The sequence below is a fragment of the Giraffa tippelskirchi genome, chromosome 5, assembly GCF_054371585.1.
Source record: "Giraffa tippelskirchi isolate mGirTip1 chromosome 5, T2T-mGirTip1v1.2.pri, whole genome shotgun sequence".
In the NCBI taxonomy this organism is placed as follows: Eukaryota; Metazoa; Chordata; class Mammalia; order Artiodactyla; family Giraffidae; genus Giraffa; species Giraffa tippelskirchi.
In genome coordinates this window covers 89,113,963-89,141,660 of record NC_137279.1, presented here as the reverse complement: position 1 = coordinate 89,141,660, position 27,698 = coordinate 89,113,963, and the positions used below count along the sequence as shown (strand labels likewise).

Here is a 27,698-nt window from a genome sequence, read left to right as displayed (position 1 = left end):
TGTTCCCTCTTTTGATTTCTGGAATAAAAGAGAAAAGCGGGATTCTGGATTGAAAATCAAGCCTGCGGAGTCTCAGTTTCTCCATCTGCCTAGGGAAAGGGTAGGATTAGACAGCCCCTTCCAGCTCTGACTGCTCCGGATCAAGGAGGGGAAGGGGGACATGTTGAGGAAATGATGCTGGACAACAGGAAGGAATGACCCCTTCCCTACTCCTGAGCATGGCCCACCACCCTGATCCCATGCCCAAACCTCCATGGAACCACAGCCACCCCAGTCTCGAATCTTACATTTTCTTTATTGTGCTAACACTGCTGCCTCGGAGCTCAGATCTCCCACTCACAATTCAGTCCAGATCCCCACCCACCCAGCCCCCGGGGCTCTCTGCCTTGACTGGGGACACCGGCCTCCAGCCTCGTGCGCTCTCGGCACTTCCTCCTCTCTCCCTCTCCACGAGCCTGGGGCTCAGAGGATGAGGAGAGGACCCGCATGGCCTTTCTCTGCCTTCTCCCGCCCTCTCCCACTTTAAGAGGAGGAGGCTCAGCCGCTCGACTCAGTTCCCGAGGGAAACGTCCTCAGCCCCCAGCCGCCGCGCGGCCGGGAGCAGCCGAGGTCGGCGCCGGCCCGAGAGCGTCCCCAGCTGCGAGCAGAGAGCCCCGCGCCCCCCTCCCAGTCGGGGCGCAGCCCAGCGCCGCGCGCTCACACCAGGAGGCCGTCCTTGTTCAGCAGCGGCCCCTCGGCGGCGCTGCTGGCGGGCTCGGCGCTCTTGACCTGGACGTAAACCGGGGAGGGGCCCGCTTCGCAGGCGGCGGCCGCGGGGGCGGGGCGGGGCGCCAGGGCCACGTCCTCAGGGCCGCCGCAGGGCGGAGGCGCGCACTTGCGGCGCAGGGAGCGACTGACGTTCTGCGTCGGGTACCCCAGGAGGTGGGTGACGCGGTTGCCGCGCCCGCTGGCCTTGCACCCGGGCGCCACGGCGTCCTCTCTGTGGAAAACAACAGGCGGGCGGGTGAGCGGGCTCCTCCGCGGCGCGGCGTGGGCACGGCCTAGGCAGAGCTGGGGGCTCTTGGCAGTCTCTCGTCTCCCGCGCCTCCCTCCGCCTCCCCTCGCCTCTCAGCCTCAGCCTCAGCCTCGACCTACTCTCCTCTCGGCCCTTCCTGGACCGGCGGCTCCGCAGCGCTCCCGGAGCCACCATCCCCATCCTCCTCCGGACGGGGCTTGTCCACACGTGTCTGGACAGCCCACGGCAGGGCAGGCCGCCCCATCTAGGCGCCCTCCTGTCCACTTCTGATGTTTTCGCAGAGCCACCGGCTCTGATAGAAAGGGAACCTTGGAGATCCAGAAGGAGCTGCTTTCCCTGTCCTTCTTTCCTTCATTAACCCTGACCTTGCCCTCTCTCTTCTCACCTCTCCATCTTTTTCTCCATCCCCAGGGCATTGCAATCATTAGCAGTACTAGTCTTGTTCTGTTTTTATTTCTAGTTTGTTTCTAATATAAGTTATTGGCACTATTCTTAATATTAATGAACTCTTCTTAAATAAGCATGTCCAAGAATTCTCACCGGCGCGATACAAGGGGAAAGTGAAAAAATAAATACAGGCCCTGCCCTCCAGGAGCTTACAGTCTAGACAAGACAGAGAGGTGCAAAGACACGAGGGAGATGGAGGGCAGGAGAGCAGAAGTGAAGACTGGCAGGGGAAGGAGAAAGAGAAAAGCCATGCGATGAGCGACCGGTTGACATGCTGTGATCCCAGCACTCCGTGGCGATGGTAGGCAGGGTGGGGGTGGGGGTCCCAGCCGGCCGGTGGCAGGCAGGGATGAGAGGGAGCAGGGCGCCGGTCCCCTGCCGCGCAGCAGCATGCAGCATGCATCAGGTTTTACCTGATCTCATTAGACAAGTCGCCGCAGGCCCCTCCGCCGACCCCGCCGCCGACCCCGCCGCCGTAGCCGAAGGGACCGCGGGAGCCGCCGCCGACCCCGGCGCCCCCGCAGCAGCAGCAGACGAGCCCCCAGATGCCCACCAAGAGGCAGCCCAGCGCGAGCAAAGAGCCCAGCACTGCGCCAATGATGATTCCTATGCGCCGGGTGTCTGGGGAGAGAAGTAGAGACTAGTCAGGCTTTCTGCAGCCTGGCAGGTGCTTGGCTAACCCGGAGTGGAAAGCACAGGGCTTCTGTGTGAAAAAGGATGGGGGACCCAGGGGGTCTCAGGACCCTTGGACACACAGTGAGGAATATATGGGGAGAGGCAGGTTAACTCCTCATATTTGTATGTTTCTCCCAGGGCTTCCCGGCTGACCTTGGCAGAGCTATATGCACTGATGAGACCCATAAGGCTGATCCTGCTGAAACTCCAAAATACAGCCCAGGTTCCTCCCGTCCAACCCTCCCAGCCAAGGGGCCATTGCCTGCACCCACCTGAGACCTTCACCTCCACCACACACACGCTGTAGCCCACGTGGTTGGCCACTGTGCACTGATACAGCCCATCATCCTTGTAAGAGATGTCCTTCAACACTAGGTCACCGTTGTTCAGGCCTGAAACTGAAGGAGCATCAGAGGGCAATGGTGAGGCCAAGGGGCCTGGTCTTTCAGAGCTTCACCCCAGCCTAGACCACTGTGGGATGGCTCATGGAAGGAGGGTGTATGTACACACACAAGTCCACCCCACTGTGTCCAGGTGACTCACCTTCCCCTGCTGAAAGAGAGGCAAGGAAGGCCCCTTTCCCAGCAACAGGAAAGAGACCATGATTTCACTCTATGACCTTAGGGAAATATGCCCCCTCCCTGAGCCTCAGTCTCCTCATTTGTACAGTGAGGACCGGGTTAGACCAGAGGAATTCTAAGGTTCCTTCCAGCTCTGATCGTCTTTGATTGTGAGTACCAGTCAGCATCTCTCTGTGTTAGCAGCTTTACACACCTCATCCCATTTAATTCTCACACGCCCTTGGAGGATAGCCCTTATCATTCCTTTTTCATATACTGTAGAATGAAACCAAGGCACAGAGAGGTCAAGCCACTTGCCTGAGCCTTGCTGCCAGTCATGGTCCAGCCAGAATGCAAACCCAGCTCTATCCGAAACCATGCTCTTTCCAACTTAGTCATTCTGCTTTCAACTGACTCTCCCCTTTTGCCTTCTCTTCTTCCCTCTATAGCAGCTTCTGGAACAGGCTCAGAGGAGGAGTCTCCCACAGTTGGTGCCACTGATGACCTAGGGAAGCCCCAGTGGGACCCAGCATCCCCATCTTCCCCTCTCCCAAGGCCCCCTCACCTTGACTGATGGAGTTGTGGAAGGACTCCTGGTAGGAGAGCTCAGAGTGGAAGCTATGTTGAGAATGGTAGGACCCGGCACGGTAGGGGTGAGTATGCCCGCTGATCTTGGCCCACTTGTAGGTGAGAGGTGGGCTGCCCCCATTGGCAAAGCACTTCAGCACCACATCATTGCCATGTGTAAAGTGGCCCTCAGACCAGCACAAGGGCACCGCAGGCCGTGCTACAGGGAAGAGGGTAGTTGTGAGCCAGGGCCCAGCCAAGAGGCAGAGCCAGGCTCAGGGTGGCCAAGCCACCCTTGATTCTGAAGTCTGGGGAAGGGGATCCCAGAGGAGTCTGCTCATACCTTGGACGGTGATGATGACCCTCCGGGTGGCCACGGTGGTCTTCTTCACCCGGCACTCATAGGTGGCTGTGTCGGAGACTTGCAGGTTCGAGAGGTTAATGGAGGCGTCGTACTGGCTGGGGTCTGAGGCTGCAAAGCGGACCCTCTGCTGCAGATGGGGGAGGTTGCCATGGTTGATCCTCTTGTCCTGGTAACTAAGGAACTGTGAAGAGAAGAAAGCAGATGGTGAGACAGGCAGAGCCAAGGAACGTCTTGTGGATTGGCTGTCTGGGGCAGTTCACTGAACTTCCCTGAGACTCAGCTTTCTTGGATGAAAAACAGGAAGGATAATGCCTGATCCACTGACTTTTAACAGAATGTGTGAGATCATATGAAATCAGGCACTCTCTGCCTAATAGCTACCTCCCAGGGGCATGTGAGGATTAAATGAGATGAGATGAATAAAGCCACAGGCACACAGAGAAGCTGCATGGTACTCAGTCAAAGACTATCTGAGCTGGAAGTATAAGGTCGGGCCAGGACAGTGCCTGCCTTCCTTTTGGAGTGGGGTGGGAGCAGGTGGCCTGACTGACTGGCTTGATTGGAAATTACACAGCTCCTCCCCCTCGCCCCATTCTCTGAGAAGCCTTGGGGAAAGTTCAAGGGCTTGGTTTTCTTATTTGCCCTGCAGTGTGCTAACTGCCCAACAAGTAAATACTATGAAGTGTGGAGTAAGAAAATCATGTACCCACCACTTACCACATTCTCCCGATGTGAGGGGTCTGAATTGACCTGCTTCCACTCGATGTCCAGCCCGTTAGGGCCATAGTCCTCAGGGTCCAGGATGTAGGGGCAGCCCAGCCTCACATTGTCACCTTCCGCCAGGTACAGGATCTCCTGGCCATCCCCGTTGATCCGTACAGCAGACAGCAGTGCTAGGACACAGGCAGGGCAGATGGGGTAAGGGGAGCGGGACCAGGGCTTGGGTGATCAGCTTCAGCCCCCTTCTCTCACGATTCCTTGTGGTGGCGGCCTGGGCCTCAGTAGGGGTTCCTCAGGGAGTAGGGCCTGCTCTCAGACTGTGCATGATTTGGTCAATGCATATCTGTGCAGACTTGTGTTAGCATGTCTGTATTCTATAACTGTGTAGAACTGCAACTATACTATTTGTATATTGTATATATATAGTTGTTAAGAATGCTTGTATATGGGACTTCTCTGGTGGTCCAGTGGTTAAGAATTCGCCCTCCAATGCAGGGGACGTGAGTGCGATACCTGGTCAAGGAACTAAGATCCTACACACTGTGAGGCAACTAAGCCCATGCACCACAACTATTGAGCCAACACACTCTAGAGCCTATGCGCCACAACTTGAGAAAGCCCATGTTGTGCAGTGAAGACCCAGCACAGTCAAAATAAAAATAATAAAATAAAATATGACTGCTTGTATGTATGCATGATTATATTTGCATGTGTGGATATGTTCCACATATGTACATTGTGTGTTTATGAGTGTTTGTGGCTGCTTATGTGTACTGTAGGGAGATTTATACACATGACTAGGTACAGTGTCTGCTTCTATATTTACATGACAGTACCTGTGGGTGTGAGTGTGTGTGTGCCTGTGTGTGTAGGCATGTGGAGCACATAGAGTTGTTAAATGCTCTGATGGAAGCAACTGGCTGGTTAAAAGCCACATCTGTCTGGACCAAGTGAAGTGGTCATGTCCAGAGGCAGGAATGGACACCATGACTTCTGGAGTCCCTTTCCGGCCCAAGGAGCAGAAGAATGGGTAGTCTCTGTGTGTCTGTGTATGACAGTGCATGTCTGTGGCTGTGTGCCTGTGTGACAGTGTGTGCCTGGCTGTGTAAGTGCCCCGAGTGATAGTGTGTGCCTATGTGCAACTGTGAGTAGGAGCTTGGCTGCATCCGTGTGTGACAGTGAATGATGGTGCTGAGACCATGGCCGCATTCGTCTGTAATTAGGCCAGGTGAGCCTTGCATGACGGCATGTGGCATCATGTGCTTCGCATCCTTCCCCCTGTGTGATCGTGTGGCTCAGGTACAGCCACCTTCACATGCTCACTCCGCTTGGGGCCCCTCCCACTACTACCAGCCCTAGCTTCACTGAGTCAGCCTGGGGTGAGGAACCGGGATCTGGAAGCTCAGGACTGACCTCTCCCTCCCTCCCGTGAAGCCCCAGGCAAGTTCTAGCCCCAACCTGTTGGACCTACAGAGGAACACGAAGTTGGGGGGGCGGTGCCCAAAGGGCCCCAACCCTGGCTGAGCAGGCAGCACGCCACCTCCCAGTCTCCGGCCTCCCCCTCGCCCTCGGCCCCTTGCCCAGCCTGGCTCACTCTGCAAGAATCAGCGAGTCCTTTGGCATCTCAGCCCCTGGTCTCGGTTGCCCATCCTGCTTTTGCCCTTCTCTGGCTCTCTCCCGGGACCACCTGCACACTTAGTGTCTCACACACACACGATTACACATTGTCACAGCCAGAGAGATCAACACACAGACACACTGTTACACGCCTTCAAAATGCAGATACTCCCTGTGGAGTCCCACCTTCCTATACACACAGACACTGTCAGATCCACACAGACACACAGCCATACAGACACACAACTACACACAAACACAGGTACACATTAATCCAGAATATACACCCACTGCATACACTGGCAATCCCCCATGTGCATTCATTCAAGACTAAGCTACAGAAGCTTAGTCTGGTTCTTAGAGAGTGAGCAGGCGCCCTTTCAACATCCCCAGCACTGCAGGCATCACTGAACCTGCCCCTCAGGATCCCAGCTGGGCCATCAGCCATGCCCTGAACCCGCCCCCCATCCCTGCTCAAGCCTCCAGGGTAACCCAGAGCAGGCAGACTAGCTGCTGAGGCTCTAAGGGGACTTAGTGATGCCTTCTCTAGCCCCAGGCCATGCTAACACCAGCCCACTCCTGAGATAAGGATCCTAACACCACCTGCCAGGTCCTGGGCTGGCATAAGGCAAGCCAAAGATGAGCCAGAACTCAGTGGAGTGCAGAGGCTCCACCCTGGGGAAGGACTGTCTAAAACAACAGACAAGAGAATGCTCTCCACACCCTAGGAGCCAGCTGGGCAGGAGGGTAAGTATTCTGGGCAGGGGGCTTGGGAGGGATGGATGGACTGAAAGAGAGTGCCTCCACCCTGCACTAGGCAAAGTGTCTGCTTTTGTCCCAGGCCAGGGAGCCTCACCCTAGCCTTTTAGTCTCCCTAAGTCTTTCTCAACCTCCTCCCAGCCTTTCTGCACCCTCTTGCTCTCCTGGGGAAGTCATTCCTGGTGTCTCACCTTCACTCCTCTTGCTGTGGTGCTAAGGAAGTACCTCCAGGGAATGTGAGAGGAGAGAGAAGCTGGGGAGAGGGAATAAGACCAGAGTGGAGGAGCAAAAGTTGGGTGCAGAGACTTGGAGGAGGGGCAGGGAAATCACAACAGGCTTGCCAAGAAAGAGAGCAGATGCCTCAATAGCCGTGTCTGCTCTCAGCTTGTAAGTCCTTTGTGAATTTGTAAGCTGCTTCCAGAGCCATGAACCCTCCTTCTGCAGATAAGGGAGGAGAAGGGAAGGGAGGGGGAAAACGGTGGCCAGCAGAAAAGGTACACACACGACACACAGAGGTGTGCCAGGTCCCCACAGCACAGCTTCCACAGTAAGCTCTGCCAGGCCATCTCCCACCAGACAGAGAAGGTGTTGCAGGCGTGCTACCAGAAAGGCAGTCACTCACATGCTCCCCCCTCCCTGAGCTCCTCCTCTGTGCCCCCTCAGCCTGCACCCTGACCCCCGAGAGCATCTCAGCCATGTCCACCGATGCCCACACAGATGGGCTCTTGCTAGGACTTGCCCCATCCTGGGCAGGCAGCCTCGATATCCAGTCCGGAGCCCTGCCCTCCAGGCGTGTTCCAGGGAGGGGGCTCTAGGAGTCACCTTCCCCGCCCTCCCCAGGCTCACCCTGGAGGGGCTGGGTGCTACCCTGGAGCTCTCACAGTGCAGGGGCCCAGTCCTGCTGGAAGCAGCCCATTCATTCTCCACCAGCCCGAGGCTCTGCCCTCTCCAGGCAAGTGGGGTGGGAGGGAGGCCCTTCCACTGGGAATAACACAGAGACCAATGGAAAGGGGATCTTTCCAGGCTCCTCCTCAGCCCCCACCCCCAGTTCCCATAGTAACTCCCTGTGAGCCCTATGCTCCCACTCGCAGCATGTCCAAACATGTGTGAGCCCCACAGGTTCACGGACACAACAAAGAGCCATCCAAGAACACATGCCCCAAACCTTCAAGTGCAAGGCTCTCCTGGGCAACATCCAAACCCCAGCCCAGCAGGGCGCGGTGGGCAGCACCCTGCCAGGGAATCCGAGCCCATCTTCCAGGCTCCTCTGGAAGCCCCTCATTGCGTTTCTCCTGTGCATCCGGCTTCAGGTGGGCATCCTGCCCTGCCCAGCCCCATACCTGGGCTCAGGCACACGAGTAGAAGGTGGAATGCTCCTCGGATTCCCATGTCTCTAGGTTCAGTGCTTCCTCCGCCTGGGCTAGGATCCCTGGGGCCGGTGGCTGCAGGCCGGAGGCTGTAGGTGTGTGGGGACAGGTGGAGGGAAGGGGAGCAGAGGGCCCAGACGCTGCCCGGGGGTGGCAGGAAGGTGCAGCAAGTGCCCTCCTGGGGAGCAGCCGGAGTTATTTCTACCAGAGGGAGGGGGCCTGGTCCCCGCCTTGGGGAGGAGTCCCAGGAGCCCTAATTAGCAGGGTGACAAAGAGTGGCCTACCCAGGCATCACCCAGCCCTTCCCCAAGCTCTTCCCTATCCTGAGAGAGGTGCAGGGTGGCCGGCGGGACTTGTAATTAGGCACCTGTTAAACTTCTACTTCCTCCTGGCCCCATCCTCGGGGTGACAACAGTCGCCCAATTTTACGGCGTCCACGGAGCACCCCTCACCACTCATTTGTTGCCTCTTCCCTCAGGGAAATGGAGAAGAGGAAGGGGAAGCCAGACTGGGGATGGGAGGGTGACCAGGAGCTGAAGGCTGGCGCTGACCCCAGGGCACTGTGTCTGACACACAGAGTTCCAAATCCCACCCCCTTCCCATTTCCCTGACCCTGCAGACCCCCTCCTGCTCAGGTCAAGACCGGTGGGAAAGGGCAGCAGGGAAGGGGGCACTGGGACTGGCAGGGGAGGCCCCAGATGAAAGGGACCCAGCACTTCAAAGGGTATCAGGCCTCCTGAGCTGAAAGGAGGAGGGAAGGGGTCTGTGGGGAAGCAGGGTCTTCCCCTGGCTGCCCCCTCTGGCTGCCCTCCACCTATACCTGAGGCAGGGTCACCCCCAGGTGCAGGGGATCCTGGAGAACCAGGGGTATTACAGGGGATCCAGCCCTCCACCTCCCACACACAACTGAAACCAGTTCAGTGAGGCTTAAGAGGCAGAGGGACCAGGGGGTGGAGAGGGAGTGAGGCGAGTGAATGGGTGGGTGAGGGGCTGCTGGGGAAATGAGTGCCAGGAAGGCAGGGGGAGGGGCATGCATTTGTACCTGTACACCCCTCACCAGAGTGTCTTTGTTGGGGAGTGCCAGGCCCCTCTGTACACCCTTCTTTTAGGGATCGAATGGTCCCCTTGCTTCTGTGCACAGGGAGACCAAGGACCCTCCTGATGTGGACGGTCATCAGGGTGACTAAGCCACCACCATTCCAGGCAGGTTGGAGCTGGGGTGACAAGTCCTGCTGGGCAGGGGGAGAAAATGGAGGGCCAGCCCTTGCTCGTTGGTCCGGGGAGCTCCCAGAACAGGACTTGAGCCTCCCCTAGACTCCAGGACTGCCCCATGCACAGTGGTAGGGGCCCAGCCATGAGTGGCCTCATTCAACAATTCAACCCTCTCAAAAGGCTTAAGGGTCCTGCCCCATCGCTGACAGGGGCACAGGAAGGGAATGGAGAAGAGTCTTGGAGAAAGTCACGGGGCTCAGGACGCTGCCAGGGCCCACCTCTCTGGGAAAAATAAGACAGAACAATAAGGAAGCACAAGGAGTCCACGCTGGAATCTCTGCATTCCAGCCCCCCAGCTGCACTCTCAAAAATAACAGGGTGCTCCAGGGCCCACGAGCTGTACACTGTAAATATCCTTATTTCCTTATTCAGTTTAAGGATCATGGGGTTGGCCTGCACACTCTAGAGAGCACAGATCATTATTCCCACTTTACAGATGGGGAAACAGAGGTCTGGAAAAACATGAAGATTCAGTCTAGGTGATGCTGCTAGGACCTGACTAAGTGGAGAACAAGCAGGCATCCTGACTCTCCGTCCAGAGTGGACCAAGAAAAGGGCATGTGACCCTGTGGGTTACTAGACCCACCCATGGGGAAAGTCAATGATAGGTGGAGGGGTGAACAGGTGGGACCAAGAAGAAGGAGTCTAAAAAGAGAGGAGTAAGATTGTGTTTCCTCTAGACTGAAATGTAGGGCTGGAGTTTAACTGGATTTTGAATTTTAACTACTGTTAGAGTTGGAGAAAAGACTGGAGCTGAGATTAAGGTTGAGGTTAGGTGGAATGATGAATGAGATTGAGGTCAGATTTGAGGTTGGGATGAGAGTTAACACTGAGATTAAGGATAGAACTACAGCTAGAACTGAGGCTAGACTTCATGGCTGGGATTCGTGTTTTGATAAGGAATGGGGTTTTAGTTTCATTTACAGTTTTGCCTGGGAATACAATCGAAGGCAGGCTTGAGATTGATTTAGGATTGGACTTAGAGCTGGGTTAGACTTGAGTGTGAGATTTGAGTTAGAATAGGCTGTGGTTAGAGTTAAAACTTGGGTTAAAGTTACATGGACAGAGGGTTCATGGGGATCAAAATGAGTTTGTATTTATGATATAGAAAGACCTCAGCCTCCATTCATTAAGTCTAACTTTGGCTAGAATTTTCATTCCTTTCTTCTGGGAGAATACCAGTGGCACACGTTCATTGGGGTTTCAAAATTTTGGAAAGAGTTCTAAATATATGTACGCCCATCTGAAAGGTATAAAATAACTGAATCCCATAAGAAATATAGCCTCTTAAATTCTGCTCCATGACCTAAGCTCACCATCTGGTTAAGCTCCCAGAAGGGCATTTGGGGAGGGGATGCAGGAAGATATATCAGTGAGTGGGGCTCTGACACCAAATGGAACTGGACAATGGGGTGCATCAGAGGCAGTTTTACTTGGGTGAGGGGGTTCCTGGTTTTGAAGTCGAGGAGATGGGCACTGGGGGAGACCAAGGGCCTAGATGCTCCTGGGAAAACAGCCACTTTTGAGGGCTCCATGCAGGGACTCCTCAAAGTCTCAAAAGGCAGGACACATTGTTGCTCCCCTTTGACCCACTGAGGGCTGATTGCCACCTCCTTGCAATCTGGGGCCCATAAAAGAAGCTGTGGGCATTCCTGCCTTGTGCCCTGAGCCCTGCAGGGGTTTTGGGGGGTGGTGTTGGAGTGATAGCACTGGGGCATCTGCTCGATTTTCAAAGCACAAGTCCAGCCCCTCCCTCTGGGACCAGCTCACAGCCCTCCTTTCTCTGTGACTTTCATCCTGGGGGAGGAGGCCCCCTCCCCCAACTCTTCCCTCCCTTTTCCCCACCAGTCTCCACCCCAAACATCTCATTGTCCCACCCACTTCCTTTTCAGATCCTATAAAGGTCTGGGCAGATCCAGGAAAGTGTTGGGGTTCCCTATGTGGCCCCACAGAGAGAGAGATTGGGAGAGGCAGTAAAGGGGCAGGGAAACACAGATGCCATCCAGGTGGCCCATCCAGAGGTTGAGAGGGGGACAGGAGGCAGAGGACCCAGGCTACAATCTGAACAGAGCACACCGATTCCCAAAAGGGCCCCTTGTTTTCCCTCGAGAAATCCATAGCTCCCTGGGGGAGAATGGCCCCTCTATTGTGTGTGCGCGCGCACACACACACACACACACACACACACACACACACACACCAGACTGGGTTGTATTTGCTTCTGTTCTAAGGCAGAAACAGAAACTCAAAGACAGAAACTTGGAAAGGCATGAAAAGGAGTACAGAGGCAGAGAGAAGAGGCAGGACAAGGACCTAGAGAGGCCCAGAGGCTGCTTCTGAGAGGAGGGGCAGCCCAACCCCAGAACATCGTGGGGAGGGACAGGCACTCCCCCTCATCTGCCTGGACCTATCCCCAGCCCCTCCCCCAGGCCTCCTAAGCTCAGCTTCAAGCTCCCCATCTCCCCTCCAGGACCCAGGCTCACCCCTGTGACATCCAGGGAGCAAACAGCAGCCCTGGGAGTGCTGAGCAGAGAAAACCTCCGAGGAAAGTTCTGGTAGCAGGAGAGCCATGGGATAGACAGTCTCATGCTCAGAGAGAGCAGACAGAGGCACCTGGTACACAGTCACAGAGGAGCCCGGGAACCCCAGCAGTGACTGTCTTTCCGCCCATCTCTCAATGAAGGTTTGGTGTCGGAGATCCGCCAGGTGAGGTCCTGCTTGGAAAAGAAGAATGGAGGTGCCTAGAGGTGGTAGAGGTACTGTGATGGGAGCATGTCAAGTTCAGACAGGGAAGAGTTATAGTTTAGAAAAGGCTTTCCAGGTGGCTCAGTGGTAAAGATTCCACCTGCTAATGCAGGAGACGCCAGAGATGCACATTCAATCCCTGGGTTGGGGAGATCCCCTGGAGGATAAATGGCAACCCACTCCAGTATTCTTGTCTGGAGAATCCCATGGACAGAGGAGCCTGGTGGGCTACAGTCCATGGGGTCACAAAGAGTTGGACATGACTGAGCGATTGAGCACACAGAGAGAAGGATAAGATCCACGAGTGAGGTTCAGTTTCAGGAACAAGATTAGGGTTTTAGGGACCGAGGCCCCCGTCAAGGCTAGTGGGCAAGAGTTTCTGACATGTGAGACCCAGGGTCTCCTTACGCCTCAGCTCAGGCTTCCCAAGGCTCAGTGATTCCTGCTCATCCACTTCAGAAGAACGGGGACCTTAGGAGGGAGCCTGGATACACCCAGATTTCTGCCAGGAGGAGACATCCTGGAGTTGACCTAGAGGCAGAAGAGCAGACAGCCCTGAAATTGTCCCCATCACTGAAAGGAGTGGTCTAACCTACTTTATCATCAGAGTGTCTTAGCAAAGTGAGGCTGTTTAAATGCTATAAACTGAATTGTTATCAAGGGAACAGTGGAGGAAAGAAGAATTCACTTTGAAATCCCTGATGACAAACCTGAAGAAGACTTAAGAGACCTTAAGGATAAAAGAGAACTCACCTCAACGAGATCAACCATTTCTTGCAGAACCTTCATCCATTCAACAAACCAGCCGGGTCTAGCGGCTAGGCCCTGGGGAAGCAACAGTTAACAAAATTCTGTCTTCTAGAGCGCTCAGTCTGGAGGGGGAGACAGACAAGGGAAGGGGCACCAGCTCCTATCACAGGCTGATGACCTCCCATCATATGTGGCAAGACCTCCTGGTGTGGTGGAAATGACCTTTAAATGCTGATCTGAAGGATAACTAAGGATGTGCTTGGTAGGTCTGAGAGTGGAAAGAGGTGGCCGGCAGAGTATTTCAGTCCTTGAAAAATAAACCAGAGCCCTGCCAGAGACAGCAGAGAAGAGAGTGAAGTTGGAAATGACAGCTGATGGTATTTTTGGACTGAAGAGGGACGATCCTTGAGAACTGAACCTCTGGGCACCTTCTACCCTATCTGCCCGAGTGCCCACTGGGGTCAGAGCCAGACCACCAGGATAAACCAGGCAATGAAGATGTATCATCCTGGACCATGTATGTTTGCATGTGGGGAGAGAGAGAGCTTGTGATGATTAACCCACATGTCCAAAGGGACTTTGATCTTCGAATTTATAAAAGTAAAATTTGCCTTGGGTTCTGCCACCTGGATTCCCCAACAGATAACCCTAGAGGGGAGCTGTGGTTCCCCTTGCCCCTGCCCCCAAGTGGTGGGCCCAGGCTTGCCTTGCTTTCCTGGAATTTGCCAGGGAAGTTGTGGGGAGCTTTCAGGTAGCAGAGCAAAACTGGGTGTGTGTCTGCTTCAAGGCTTTCCCCACTAAGCCCTTCCAACCAGCCCTCACTCTGCCCTCCCTGTTTGTTTCCTGTTGCCTAGACGCTGGGGAAGCAGAAGGTGGTGCCAGAGGGGGTGGGGCTCAGAGGCAACAGAGCTTGGCCAGGGCTGCCTGGGATGGTGGGAGTGTGAACTGTCAGGAGAGCAACATGCCCAGCCCAAGGGATAAATGGAAGGTTTCCTAGTTTCCCCCACTTCCTCCCTCCAACAGCTTCTCTCTCCCCCTACCAGATGCTCAGAAGAACACTGTGTTTCTGAACTGCACATGCTTCCCCCCAGGGGGTCAGGCTGCACAGTAGCTGGGGTAGGAGATATCTGAAAGGGCATCATGAAGAAAATGTGGACTTGTTTTATGTGGTCCTAAGAAGCAGAACTAGGGCCCCCGGAGGATGGTCAGGAAGACATGTACTGACTCCATGTTAAGAATTTTCTGAGCATTGGGGTTGATCTAAGACAATTTGGGTTTGCTTTATGAGGTAATGAGCAGCCCGTCTCTTAGGGTGTGCAAGCTCAGATGGTCCAACCATTTGATTAGTTTACAAAGAAGTTTCCAGAGTAAAAGAGTCTTGGATGTCGTTTCCAGCCTTGACCTTCTATGATTTGGTGTTCATTCCCACTAGCCCCGGGGACAAAACAGTCTTTCCCAGGATCTGTACAAAAAAGCTCATGAGCTCTGGGCAGTTTCTCCGACTCCCCACTCCCACTCAGCCCCTTGACTCCTCTTTCCAGGGACCCTATTCCTGTCACAGTCTCAAAGTCATCCAGGCGCAGGGCGGTGATGGCTACCCTGCTCCCAAGAGGACTTGGGAGAATGTGGGAATAAATGCAGGGCTGGGAGGTTGGGAGCTTTGGGAGCAAGGACAGAGGGAAGGTCTCAGCTATTTAAAGCCAGTCAAATCAATAATAACTTAGTCTTTTCTGGGACTCTAGATTTCTGTGATGTTGGAAATGAGCTTCTTCCAGGTAACCTAGGTGTGGTTTGCCAGGATCTCTTTCAGAGGGTGGGAGAGAGAGGGAAAGGGGGGCAGGTCACCTTGGCAGCAGCCTAGAATGTGAGAGAGGCTCTGGTCTGGAGTGAGCCACCCCTCCCCCACAGCCCTCTCTCAGGCCCCTAGATCCCCAGAAGCAGCAGTGGGGACGGATGGGTGAGAAGACAGAGTGAGGTGCTCCATGGACTCTACACTCAGACTTCTTGTCTGAGACTCCAGCGTCTCCCTTCCACTGTCACAACAGCTGCCACCCTTCCTCACCCCAAAAGCCCTGACTGGCTTTGAAATATCCTGAGCCCCTTTCATCTGAGCTTAATCAAAGTACTTTTATTGAGACCAGTTAATGACCAGTGGTGGCCCAAGTCACCAACAGAGATACTGAGGCTTTCAGGGGGTACTGGAGGACATCCCAGGACCCCACTGAGTCAGGGACAGCCTGGTTCAGCCACCAGAGCTGGCTGCTAAGTCGTGCCCCATTGGTGCTGCTTCTGCGGCAGGGGCAAAGGTTCTGAGACCGCCTCCAAGCACCAGTGCAGTGTGACACAGGCAATAGGCACTCGTGGGCAGGGAGAGCATGGAGCCCAGCCAGGAGCCCCGGCACACGTGCCCAGGAGGCAGCTGCCTACAGACCTGACTCAGTGCTCTACGGTGGCGTCCAGCCACTGGATTTTCCAGGCTGCACCAGCCCAGTCTGATGTTGCAAGAACCAGAACACCCAAGGTTCAGAAGAAAGGGAGCTGGTACTCATAGTCAATCAGGTATTTAAAGTCAATCAGGTACTCATACAACAAAGTTAGTAGCTTGGGCACTTCTTTTTTTCTTGCAAGGTTCTAACATCTGTACATCAACAAAGACAATGCACCAATGAGCACTTCTTACTTACCCCCAGATTTCCTCCACACTGAACCACAGCTTGGAATCTCACAGCTTCCCAGAGACCCCCTAAGCTGATATAGCAGCTTGGAGGGGTGCACAGAGTTCATTACTATTCCTGAGCCCTGGGAGGGAAAGTTGAAGCCACCCCTAGGAGAAAACACTGCCCACCCAAAAGTCCAGCCTCAAGCAACAAGTCTGCAGCTGGTTGTTCCTGAATGGGGCAAGTGGGAAGCCGTGGGGGGAGATCCATTATGCTTTCAAAACACTTTCCATTTTCTCTCTTCTTTATCTCCATGTCCCACCCTCACCCTGCAAGCTGAGCTTACTACAGTCCCTTGCTGGCTCTTCCACCATATCACGCAGCCTGAACCCTCCAGCCCCCATTTAACACCAGGGAATTTTCCCTGTAATTATCCCCCTTGCCATGCCTCAGTGAGAAAGGGGGAGGTTTTATAAAAGGTGCCCAGATGCAGCCAGCTGGCCTCAGATGACAGCTGCCTGCCTGGCTGTCAGGAATGTTCCACTTCTAGATTAGATTCCTGCTGATGACTCAGACCAATCCTGAAGCCGCAGAAGCCTGTGTGGGGCTTCTCAGTTATCCTAAGAGAAGAAATCAAACCTCTCTCACATTATGAGCCAGCTCAGAGACTCCCTAGAGGGGTCAACTCTGAGGGGCAAACTCTAAGATTTTCCCCTGAACTATCTTCACTGGATCAGAGGTGGCTATATTCTCCCATCTCCAAAGCCAGACCCCTGTCATGTAACTTCTAGCTGCCCACCCCAGGCCATGTCAAGACGGTCTCAGTTTTAGGCTTTGGGATCTGCCAGGCTCCAATTTCAGGCTTCCCTGTTGGCTCAGATGGTAAAGTATCTGCCTGCGATGCAGGAGACCTGGGTTTGATCCCTGAGTTGGGAAGATCCCATGGAGAAGGGCATGGCAACCCACTCCAGTATTCTTGCCTGGAGAATCCGCATGGGCAAAGGAGCCTGGCAGGCTACAGTCCATGGGGCTGCAAAGAGTCAGATATGACTGCGTGACTAAGCACAGCACAACACAGACTCCATTTCACCTACAAAGAGTTCTGAGGAAGTGTTGGTCTTGCTTTTAAACCACAAAATTGGACCATTTTTCTCTACCTGGCTCAGAAGTTAGCAATGGACATGGAACCCCCTTTCTTCTTGACCTGCACTCCAAGGGAGCTTGTTCCTCCCAGCTCTGAGCTGGATGACACAGGTAAGGAGCTGGGCAAACTCCAGGCACCCAAGGCCCTTTCTAACTTTCCTGAGAAGAAGGTCCCCTGGAACAACTAAGGACCCATTCCTTGGTCACTGCAGGTATTATTAACTGTGCAGTAAAAGTGCTGCACTCAGTATGTCAGCAAATACAGAAAATTCAACTGTGCCCACAGGACTGGAAAAGGTCAGTTCTCATTCCAATCCCAAAGAAGGGTAACGCCAAACAATGTTCAAACTACCGTACAAATTGCACTCATTTCACATAGTGCATAGTGCATTTGAGCAAAGTTATGCTCAAAACCTTTCAAGCCAGGCTTCAGCAGTACGTGAACTGAGAACTTCCAGATGTACAAGCTGGGTTTCAAAGAAGCAGAGGAACCAAAGATCAAATTGCCAACATTCACTGGATCATGGAGAAAGCAAGGGAATTCTGGAAAAAATATCTGCTTCATTGACTGCTAAAGCCTTTGACTGTGTGGATCACAATAAATTGTGGAAAATTCTTAAAGAATTTTATCTGTCTCCTGAGAAACCTGTATGAGGGTCAAGAAGCAACAGTTAGAACCAGACATGAAACAACTGACTGGTTCAAAATTGGGAAAGGAGTAGGACAAGGCTGTATATTGCCACTCTGCTTATTTAACTTGTATGCAGAGTACATCATGCAAAATGCCTGGCTGGAATCAAGATTGCCAGGTGAAATATTAACAACCTTAGATATGCAGATGACACCACTCTCATGGCAGAAAATGAAGAGGAACTAAAGAGCCTTTTGATGAGGGTGAAAGAGGAGGGTGAGAATGCTGGCTTGAAACCCAACATTAAGAAAAACTAAGATCATAGTATCCAGTCCCATCAATTCATGGCAAATAGGAGAAAAGGTGGAAGCAGTGACAGATTTTTTTTTCTTGGGCTCCAAAATCACTGCGGACGTTGACTGCAGCCATAAAATTAAAAGATGCTTGCTCCTTTGAAGGAAAGCTATGACAAACCTAGACAGCATATTAAAAAGCAGAAACATCACTTTGCCGACAAAGGTTCAGGTATTAAAAGCTATGTGTTTTCCAGTAGTCATGTATGGATATTAGAGGTGGACCATAAAGGCTGAGCACCGAAGAATTGATGGTTTCAAATTGTGGTGCTTCAGAAGACTCTTGAGAGCCCCTTGGATGGCAAGGAAATCTGACTGCTGTCCAAAGAGCTGACTCATTAGGAAAGACCCTGAAGCTGGGAAAGATTGGAGGAGGAGGGGGCCACAGATGATAAGACGGTTGAATGGCATCACTGGTTCAATTGACAGGAATTTGAGCAACCTCCGGGAGATAGTGGAGGACAGAGGAGCCTGGAGTGCTGCAGTCCATGGGGTCACAGAGAGTTGGCAACTGAACGACAACAAGGAATACTTAGAACTTAAGCAAGTCAGTCTGTCTGTCTCAGTGGCACTTCCATGTTGTCTCTCCCAACCCAGGATGGGTACCAAATCTTTACAAGACCCCTAGGGAGGAAGAGATCAACTTCTTCAGGTAGGAGGGATGCACTTAGGGGAACTGAGCAGCGAAGGTGAGAAAGCCTCTTCCCCACACAGCTCGTGAGGCTGCCCATCTGGTTTAGGGAGGAAAGGCACAGCAGCCTTCCCTGGTGGGGATGATGAGGAAGGAGCCTGGGGAAGATGCAGAGGCAGAGGCAGCACAGGAAGCAGCTTGCCCACTCTCCCTGGGTCCTATAAATAAAGGACTCTTGCCCAAGGCCCTTGTAACCTGCTGTGGTAAACACCCGGGATGCACCCAGCAGCTGTCCTCTGCCTCCTCCCAGTGCAGGACCCACCGAAGGAGACACAACCGGGCTCTGGATTTGAGAAATGAAACTGAGGGGGAGGGAGGTTGCCATAGCGAAGGGAGCTGGATGGAGGCCCTTTCCCCACAAAGGCATACAAAAATGGGGAACTGGCTCCATCTCTGGAAGCTAGTACACAGCCCAAGATGGGAGCCTGATCATCAAGTCCTTCTAAATAGGCTGAGACTCTTCTAAAGATACAAGAAATCCGGTGGGAAGCAAAAGCAGACTGACTGACACAGATGACATGCTTCTCTGTAAGTGGAACCAAGTTCGCTGTGTTCACAGGGAATTGACTTCACTAGAATGTACCTAGCATATGGCAGGTACTCAGAGGTACTTGGATGAGTGAATGAATGAAGAATATTTTGAGGAACTGTGAGGCAAGCTAACACTGAGAAAGATGGCTTTGGGAAGCCCCACTTGTTGGAGAGAGGGGGACTAAGGAGAGCTGGCCACTTGAGTGAGGGGACAGCTGTGTTAGGTGAGGGGACCGGGCAGGCAGGGCGGTGCCCTGATGGGAGATGGGGCTGTGTTGTGACACTACCAAGAGTTGAAAGGGCTCTGGCACGAGAGGGCTGAGACAGGAGGGTGAGCCCCAGGTTTAAACATCACTCTCTCAGCATTCATGGTCTGAGTCACAAGCATGTACCTGTAATAGCTCTGGCACCTCCTTCCCCAGCCCTTGCCCCAGCCCCTCCCTGAGACAGCTCCTTGCCATGAAATGCCTCTGTGCTGGGCATGGAGTGGGGACAGAGATAAGACTGAACTGAAAGTGGACATGATGACAGCCTGCCAGAGGGTCACAAAAAAAGCCAGGAGACCCCAGGACAAAGCGACCACCTGGCTTAGGAGGGTTGACCATGAGAGAGCATCCTTTCATTTCTGTCTCTGACCCTCATACTGCCCACAGCCCGGGGCCCCCATAACCTATCTTGTTCCCCATTTAGTCCATAGCAGCCACATTCCCCATAGCAAGAAAGCGGGACTGTTCGTTAGAGAAGTAGAATAGATTTAATCTATAACTCAGAACTGTCTAGATTAGCAGCAGTTATGGACACCAAGAGCTGGGGAGGAACCTGCCCCCCTTGAATGCATCCTGAGGGGCAGAGGGGTTCCCTCAGTTCACAGAGGTGTTGGCTGGGATGTTAGCTTTGCGCTCAGCTTCAATGCAGTACTTCTCAGGAAGGCCGGTGGCTCTGCAGGAAAAACAAAGGGTGGGCATAAGGGGTGAGGATGGTGAGCAGGGGACCAAAGAGACAGCAGAAGCAGCCTTAAAGATCCTAGGGACCTGTATCCCTGAGCTTGGTCCCACCACCCATTCCCCAAACACATCCCTGTCAAGGCTCCAGCTTCCTGCTAAGGAGTTCCCCAGAGAGCCAACCAAGGAAGTCCCAGTTCCAGAACATTCTGCAGGAGCCCCCTTCCGAGGGCAACAGCCCATGTAAGCCTGGAGTCAGGCGGGAGGCCCTCTCCACACCTCTGTCACCGTCCCTTCGTTCCCCTAACCCTGCACCTTCCAGGCCACCTCCCTGGGGAAGGCGAGAGCAACGAGGGAGGAAGGGACCGCAGCGCACCTCAGCTCCTCGAGCTTTTTCCTCTTGATGTCTTCGATGCGCTCGCGCCGCTTCTGGGCCTCCTCCTTGAAGCGCCGGCCCTCATCGAAGGTGGCGATCCGGGCCTGCACCTGCTTCTGCTGGTTCTCCCGCACCTGGCGCCGGAGCTCGTTGGCGTGCTGCAAGCGCCCTGTAGCCTTTTTCTCTTCCTCCAGCCGCTCCTTTTCAATCTGCTCTCGCTGGGCCCTGAAAGAGGGACATGGGCTGTCGATTGGGCTAGGCTGAGCTGACCGAGCCCAGGGAAAGGTTTGGGGGGAGTTCCTGGGTGGGCTCTTCCTGGGTGGGCTCCTCTAGGAACATGCCTCAGAGACCAAGGCCCTCTCTTTCTGTGGCTCAGAGATCAAGTCCAAAGGCTGTTCCCAGCCAGGCCCAGGTTCATGGGCGTCATGGGCATGTTTAGAAGGGCCCCTTGCTTGGCCTAAGGCTCTGCTATCTTAATTTTTGAACAAAGGGCTCTACATTCTCATTTTTCATTGGGCCCTGTAGATTTTGTAGCTGGCCCTACACCCAGGATTTCACCCACTAGAAACTATTTATTTATTCATTTATTTTTGGCTTTGCTGAGTCTTTATTGCTTCTCCAGCTTTTTCTTTCTTTTTTCTAGTTGCAGCAAGCAGGGGCTACTCTTTAGCTGTGGTTCACAGGCTTCTCACTGCAGTGGCTCCTCCTGCTGCCAAGCACAGGCTCTAGGGTGGGCAGGCTGTTGAAACAGCTGTGGCACATGGGCTCGGTAGGTGCAGCCCTGGGCTCTAGAGCACAGATTCAGTAGTTGTGGCACATGGGCTTACTTGCCCTGTGGCGTGTGGGATCTTCCCAGACCAGGAATTGAACCTTTATCTCCTGCATTGGCAGGTGATTCTTTACCACTGAGCCTTCAGGGAAGCCCCCCCTGGAAGCTATTGTCCTACCCTACTCTCTGGTAACAATGCCTGACTCCTCTCCAGCTTGTTATAAGATATCTTTCCTTCTCTTCCTTACTTCCCTGCCATTATCAGTAATAATGACATTAACAAAACTAACAAAGAGGATGCTTAGGAAGTTCAAAGAAGTAAAATCTGTGATGTTGGCTCTCCTTAATTGCTGGAAGAAGAAGGAACTTTGCCTGTTATCTCTTACTTCTCTTACCGCTCCAACTCTAAATTTCTTTCAGGAGCCTCTTCCACAAGAAAACTTAATTGAACCCTGACACCCGAGGGAAAATGGCTAATGTAGACCAGATATGTTCAGGAAAAAAAAAAAAGCTCAAATGAAATGCATTCACATCTCAGAGGAAATGCAATCACAGGCCATCTTGAGCTAACATCTTATTTCTTTCTCAGTGTAATAAAAAACAAAATGTAAAATCATCCTAGGCCAGGATGTCTCAACTGAGGTCATTCATACCCTAACCAAGAGCATCACTTCATTGACTCACTTCCTTCAGTCATCTTCCAAGCTCCACCATGCATGGCGTGTCCTCTCAACTCTGAGCAACTCTTTTTTTTTTTTTAATTTATTTATTTGTCTGCACCGGGTCTTAGTTGTGGTACGCAAGATCTACACTATGGCATGCAGGATCTAGTTCTGACCAGGACTCAAACCAGGCCCCCTGCTTTGGGAACGTGGAGTCTTAGCCACTGGACCACCAGGGAAGTACCCCAGCAACTCTTTTACACCATGCAGATACCTCCTAAATTTCTATACCTTCTACAGAGCCTTTTCAGTTTATCAAAAGAAAACTGCTGACACATCTATGAAAGCAGAAGACTCTCCCCCTTGCTTTGCCATTACGTTCCTATATAGAAAACAGTTTTCTATCGTTTCACATTATGTGAAATAGGGTGGAAATGGGGGACCTGTATGTGTCACCAGACAGCCCCCGGGGGTGGGTGGCATGCAATCGGAAACCTGAACAGGAAGGGCCCAGTCATTCCACAAGATTGGGGCAAGGATCCTGGAGCCTGGCTGCATTACCATCATCTGGGGACTTTCAAAACTACTTATGCCTGGGCCTCACCCCAGACGCATTCAGTGAGAATCTCTGGTGGTGGCCCCTGGGCACCAGTAGTTTTGGAAAGCTGCCGGGCATTTCCAAGAACCACTGGGTAGGGTAGGTCAGCTATTTCTGCTAGTCAACAGGCTGACAGTTAAAGGCATCCCTCTGTCCAGAAGCAGGAAGTCCATATATAGGCCATAGAGGAGGCCATGCTTTTGAAGTAGGAAAAGCTCAATTGCTGGCCATGGCAGAAACACTCCTAGCACTTGGAGACACCCACCATGGTGGTCACGTGGCCCTGGAGACACTAGGTCCGGATGCTAACCTACAACAAAAGGTGAGATTGAATTTCTCCAAAGGGCTGGTCTAGCTTTAATAACTGACTGGTCCGTGTGCTCCAGGCAAACAAAGCAAAGGGACAAATGGGTCAGTGGCAACAGTAGGGCTTTAATTTCTTTCCATTAACATGTATTAGTGACTGCTAAAGGCAACCCAGATGTCCAAGAGCACAGAGGCTGGGGAGGGCAGATATCTAAAAGGCGGCCTGGAGTCCAGGGGCAGAAACTTTGGGGCCGTTAAGGGAACTGCCTTCTTTATCAGGTATCTAGAGACCATGGCATGACCCTTGAGGGCAAGGAGAGCTATAAAACCAAAGGGCATCACAGCCAATGAAGGTAGGGTGAGGGTCTACAGTCCCATACAAGTCCAAGAACTTGGCTCTGGCAAGGACGACGATTCCTACAGACTGTTCTGTCTCTGCCCAGGGGTCCAGGGGCCTGGTCTGGCATGTAACTAACTGGGGCAGTAGCAAGAAGAAGGACTGAGAACATGTAGACCAAGAAAGCTGGGCTGCCCCACTCACTCTCTACCTATCTGAGCATAATTTCTGCAATTTGTACCACTCTGCCCCAATTCAAATTTCGTTTGTTTCCTTTATTTGTTTAATTTTTTTGGTTTAAGCTTGGCTGCACTTCACAGCATGCAGGATCTTAGTTCCCCAACAAGGCAGTGAAGTGCTGAGTCCTAACCACTGGACCACCAGGGAATTCCCCAGTTTGTTTCCTTTAATTTTTTTTTTTTTTTAAATCTTATAGAGTCTGAACCAGAGTAAGAAGAGAGTCTTTCCCAGTTAGGCCAAAACAGTTAGAGTTAGGAGAACACCGCAGGGGTCTGGTATGGTGGTGGCAGATCTAACTAGTAGAAAGTAGAGCCGCTGAGACTGCTGGCTGCCTTGGGGGAGGAGGAGGGAGACAGAGAGAGTGAGAGATGTGAACATTTATCTTCCACTTATGGCTGGAATTACCATTGAGCCAACAGAGAGAACAAAAATAAAAGGATAACGAGCTAGCAAGGCAGGAAAGATGGATACATATAGGTGAAGTCCATCCAGATATGAGTCTCTAACATCCTTCCTACATGAATGGGCAAGGATGATGTTTTATTCATCTCTAATATCGAGACCACAGCATCTAGCACAGAGCCTTGAATTTACGTGCTTAATATATATTTGTCAAATGAATGTCAAAGGCCTCCCTTAAAGCCCTGCTCTGATGACTTGCAACCCAGAGCGTGTGAGTTCTTCTCTCTCTCTCTCTCCTCAACCTCTCCTGCTGCAGTTTCAGCCCAAACTTGCTGAGGAACATGGAGATAGGGACGGCAGAAGGGACCAGAGTTATATCTTTATTCATACTTTTCATGCTCCTGGGTAAATAATCCCCCAAATCCCCTATTCCTTAAACACTTCCAGGTGCTATTAATATATTTCCATTCTCAAATAAAATTCTTGGCTCAAGTGTCTTTGAAATATTTCAATCACCCATCTAGGTAGAATGCCCCGTATCAACGCGGTCAAGGCGGCTGTGCATCTGTCTATGGACGTGCCAGTAAGCACCTGTCCACCCTGTACGGACCATCCCTGCCACAGTCCTCGGAAAGGAAGCCGAGGGTCCCAGCCCCTCCTACCGAAGAATCCTCTCGAACTCGTCTCGGTCCCGCTGCACCTGAACAGCCAGAGTGTGCTCCTTGAAAGCCACCTGTTCTAGTCGACTTTTCCGCAACTTGGCCTCTGTTTCCATCTTCCTCTGCGCGTTTTCCTTTTCCTTTCGGCGCCACTCTCTGTCGGCAGCCTCCTGATTGCGCTTGGCCCGCAGGGCATCCTGGGAAAGGAGAGGGTGGGGGAGGCCAGTGAGGGTGCAAAAAACACCCTCAGGTCCCTTTAGGAAGACGCCTGCTCCAGACTCTGACCCAGCCTGCTTCGAGAAGCCTCCGGAATTTCTCTAGCAACAAGGTCATGCCACGAGAGAACAAATGGAAACCTGTCATAGAACTTTCAGGTCAGAAGATACCCTGAAGGGTCATCCTGTCCTTCTCCCCACCCCCCACCCCCACCAGCTCATCCCAGTTCTTCCCCTATACCTCAAACACCTCCAGGCGGTCCTGCGATTGCTTCTAATTTTAAAAACTGCTAATGATGGAGATAGCATATTAAAAAGCAGAGACATTACTTTGCCAACAAAGGTCCGTCTAGTTAAGGCTATGGTTTTTCCAGTAGTCATGTATGGATGTGAGAGTTGGACTGTGAAGAAAGCTGAGTGTCGAAGAATTGATGCTTTTGAACTGTGGTGTTGGAGAAGACTCTTGAGAGTCCCTTAGACTGCAAGAAGAGCCAATCAGTCCATCCTAAAGGGGATCAGTACCGGGTGTTCGTTGGAAGGACTGATGTTGACACTGAAACTCCAATACTTGGGCCACCTCACATGAAGAGTTGACTCATTGGAAAAGACCCTGATGCTGGGAAGGATTGGAGGCAGGAGGAGAAGGGGACGACAAAGGATGAGATGGCTGGATGGCATCACCGACTCAATGGACATGAGTTTGGGTAAACTCTGGGAGTTGGTGATGGACAAGGAGGCCTGGCATGCCGCGATTCATGGGGTCGCAAAAAGTCGGACACAACTGAGTGACTGAAGTGAACTGAACTGAATGATGGAGATGCCACAGTTTCCTCCTCCCGTGACACATTTCAATAGTTAGTTAAGGTTGAAAGTTCTTTATGTGGCAGCCAAAAACTTTCTCTCAGATATTAGGCAGGTAATGCACTCCACAATCCTTGCTGCCATAGGTGTGGGAGCAGGCCCACTCCTCCATTCTCAAACTACTGAAGTCAAGGTACCTTGCATCCTCTCTTCTATACCCTCACCCTTGAGGCCATTTTACAGGCTGTCAAAGGAGTAAAGGGGGTGTGAGGGGCTGAGGGAAGCCAAGATAGAACAGGTACCTGCTCTGCCTGGTAATCCTGGGCTTTCTCTTGCATGGCCCTCAGGCGGGCGATCTCCTTCTCTTTCTCCCTCCGGATTCTCTCCTGCTCAGCCTCAAACTCTGCTTCTCGGGCCTGCCAGGAAGAAAAGACCTCATAGAATGGCTCCCATCTGCCTCAGCCTTGCAGAAAGAAACTGAGCCCTGTCTGTTCAGTATGCCCCCTACCCCTCCCTGACTCCGTTTTTTAAATTTTATTTATTTTTAATTGAAGGATAATTGCTTTTTAATTGAAGGATAATTGTGTGACTCTTTTTAATGTAGGGCAACATGACTAGCAATGCATAGCTATGAAACTAATCAGCATTTGTAAGATGCTTCACTGCTTACAAAATGTCTTCTCCTATAATATCCCAGAGGGTCTTCACAATGTCTCATGAGATAGATATTAGATATGAAGAAACTAATGCTCATATAATTCAAGGGTCCTGTCCAAGACTGCACAGCTTGTAAACCACCAGACAGATTCACATACAGGTGAGCCCAGACTTAATGCTCTGTCCTCTACTTCACAATTTCCAAGTTGCAAGGCCTCTGGGCCAAGTTTCTACAAATAATAACTGTGGCTTCCTGCCTGTCTTATAAAGTACAGCAGGTGGAAGTTATCTCATTAGTCCTTGGGCAAATGGCCAGCCATGTGATGCCCAGTCCCCCAGTGGTTGGCAGTTACCTAAGGAGTGAGCCATCGAAATTAGTTCCCTTTGCCACTTCTCTGAAAGAGCAGACATATCCCTAAAAGCTTTCCATATGCAGCTTCCCAACTACCATTCTGGGGTAGTCATAAGACGAATGGCTTTAGTTGGGTGGAAATGTGATCATCCCATAAAGAATGTTCCTTAGCCTTGTTCTACCTGTCCAGACTTCTGTGCAGCACAGTGAGTTATCTGCTGTGAAGTGTGCATGGCTGGATGTGTGTCAAGCTGGTCTCTTTGCTCAGTGTTGCCCTATATAGCAGGGTAGGGAACTCTGGAGGCTTCCACCACCAATCTCTGCCTTTGGCTCTAAAGGGGCAGCCTCAGCTGTAAGAGTGGAGACCACTATGAGGTCAGGGAGGGGCTTGTGATATCCTTGGAGACTTATGGTGGGTTGTGGTCATGCCCAAGTGCCCGATCCCTTTGCCAGTCTGCACCTCTCTCAGCTCCTTCTGCTAAAGACCTTTCTGTGTATGAAGGTTATACATTGTCCTCTCCTGGTCAGAAATCTAGGGCAATTCCTCATCATTCCACATTTGCAGCTCTGCTCAAGGTCCAAGGCCTCCCCAAAAACTGCTCTCAGCTCTCCATCATCTCACCACCTCATTTCCCATCACAACCACCAGAGACTCTCTTCTGCAGCCAACAGACCTGTTCACAACTCCTACACGTGACTGGCTTATTATCACCACCATCATCCACTCAGGAACAGTCACTGACGTCCATATGAGGTACATGGTATTATTCTAGGTATGTTAAGCCTAATCTGATAACTGGACACACGATGAGGCACTTAGGATCTTTTCCATCACTCAGTTACTAGGTTTGCAAGAAGTGAGTGATTAGATAACACACACAAAGCACACAGAGCCCGTGCACAGACTAAGCACTTGATAAATGGTAGTGGTATAATCGTTATTATGCAGAAACCCATGTTCCAAGTCTTGCATTCTCACTGTTGCCTGCATATACCTGGCATTCAATGAAGAAGCCAGAACCAATAAACAAGCTTTGTTGAGCTTCATTTTCTGTTGTTTGCATTTGGAGTACTGAGGTATATCAAACATGCCTTTTCCAACTGTACCTACACCCTCCCCCAATAACACTTCCTTAGAGAAGAGTGGTGTCATCACAGAACCTCAAAGCTAGGAGGGGAGACAGGACTACCACACGAGGAATTGAGTAACTTTCCTCCCTTCTCTTCTGACAGAAATCCATGTTCACTCCATCTAGACCATGTTTAAAAGCTTTTCTTTGCCCTCCATTCCTCATAGACCCCAATCATGCCATCGCCCCAGAAAGAATCCACGCATTCGTGAGCTGCATATCTCCCTGGAACTGTTCTCATGCATCGCTCTCTGCTCCACAGTGTATTTGTTCTGGTGATTGAAGGCTCTGCTTTCCAAACCTAGCACCAAGTAAAGGATGCCCAAGATAGGAATTTTCACAAGAAATTTACGGGGCAGCTGACTCATAATTATTGGAGATATAATTAT

The 27,698-nt window shown here is 52.1% G+C and overlaps 2 protein-coding genes across 3 annotated transcripts in view; both read right to left on the bottom strand.

Moving 5' to 3' along the window:
* Positions 1 to 276: 276 nt before the first annotated feature.
* On the bottom strand, positions 277 to 8,113 carry VSIG8 (V-set and immunoglobulin domain containing 8). Of its 2 annotated transcripts, XM_081488021.1 has the most exons (7): positions 8,065 to 8,113; positions 4,346 to 4,521; positions 3,608 to 3,809; positions 3,263 to 3,484; positions 2,410 to 2,529; positions 1,876 to 2,083; positions 450 to 979 (listed from the first exon to the last, which is right to left on the bottom strand). In XM_081488021.1, exons 1-7 carry the CDS (start codon positions 8,111 to 8,113, stop codon positions 697 to 699), a joined length of 1,260 nt encoding a protein of 419 aa, XP_081344147.1. In that variant the 3' UTR covers positions 450 to 696. The 2 variants fall into 2 exon arrangements, with proteins under 2 accessions (XP_081344148.1, XP_081344147.1); XM_081488022.1 differs by lacking the exons at positions 4,346 to 4,521; positions 8,065 to 8,113 and adding an exon at positions 4,010 to 4,100 and having other exon boundaries at positions 277 to 979; positions 2,410 to 2,535.
* Positions 8,114 to 19,599: 11,486 nt separating this feature from the next.
* CFAP45 (cilia and flagella associated protein 45) overlaps positions 19,600 to 27,698 on the bottom strand; it is a 28,201-nt gene continuing 20,102 nt past the window's right edge. Inside the window, exons 9-12 of the mRNA XM_081488020.1 lie at positions 25,473 to 25,586; positions 24,158 to 24,351; positions 20,182 to 20,406; positions 19,600 to 19,803 (exon numbers count right to left, since the gene is read on the bottom strand). Of these exons, the coding sequence (XP_081344146.1) occupies positions 19,725 to 19,803; positions 20,182 to 20,406; positions 24,158 to 24,351; positions 25,473 to 25,586 (612 nt within the window). The 3' untranslated portion in view covers positions 19,600 to 19,724. The remainder of the gene's footprint in view (positions 19,804 to 20,181; positions 20,407 to 24,157; positions 24,352 to 25,472; positions 25,587 to 27,698) is intronic.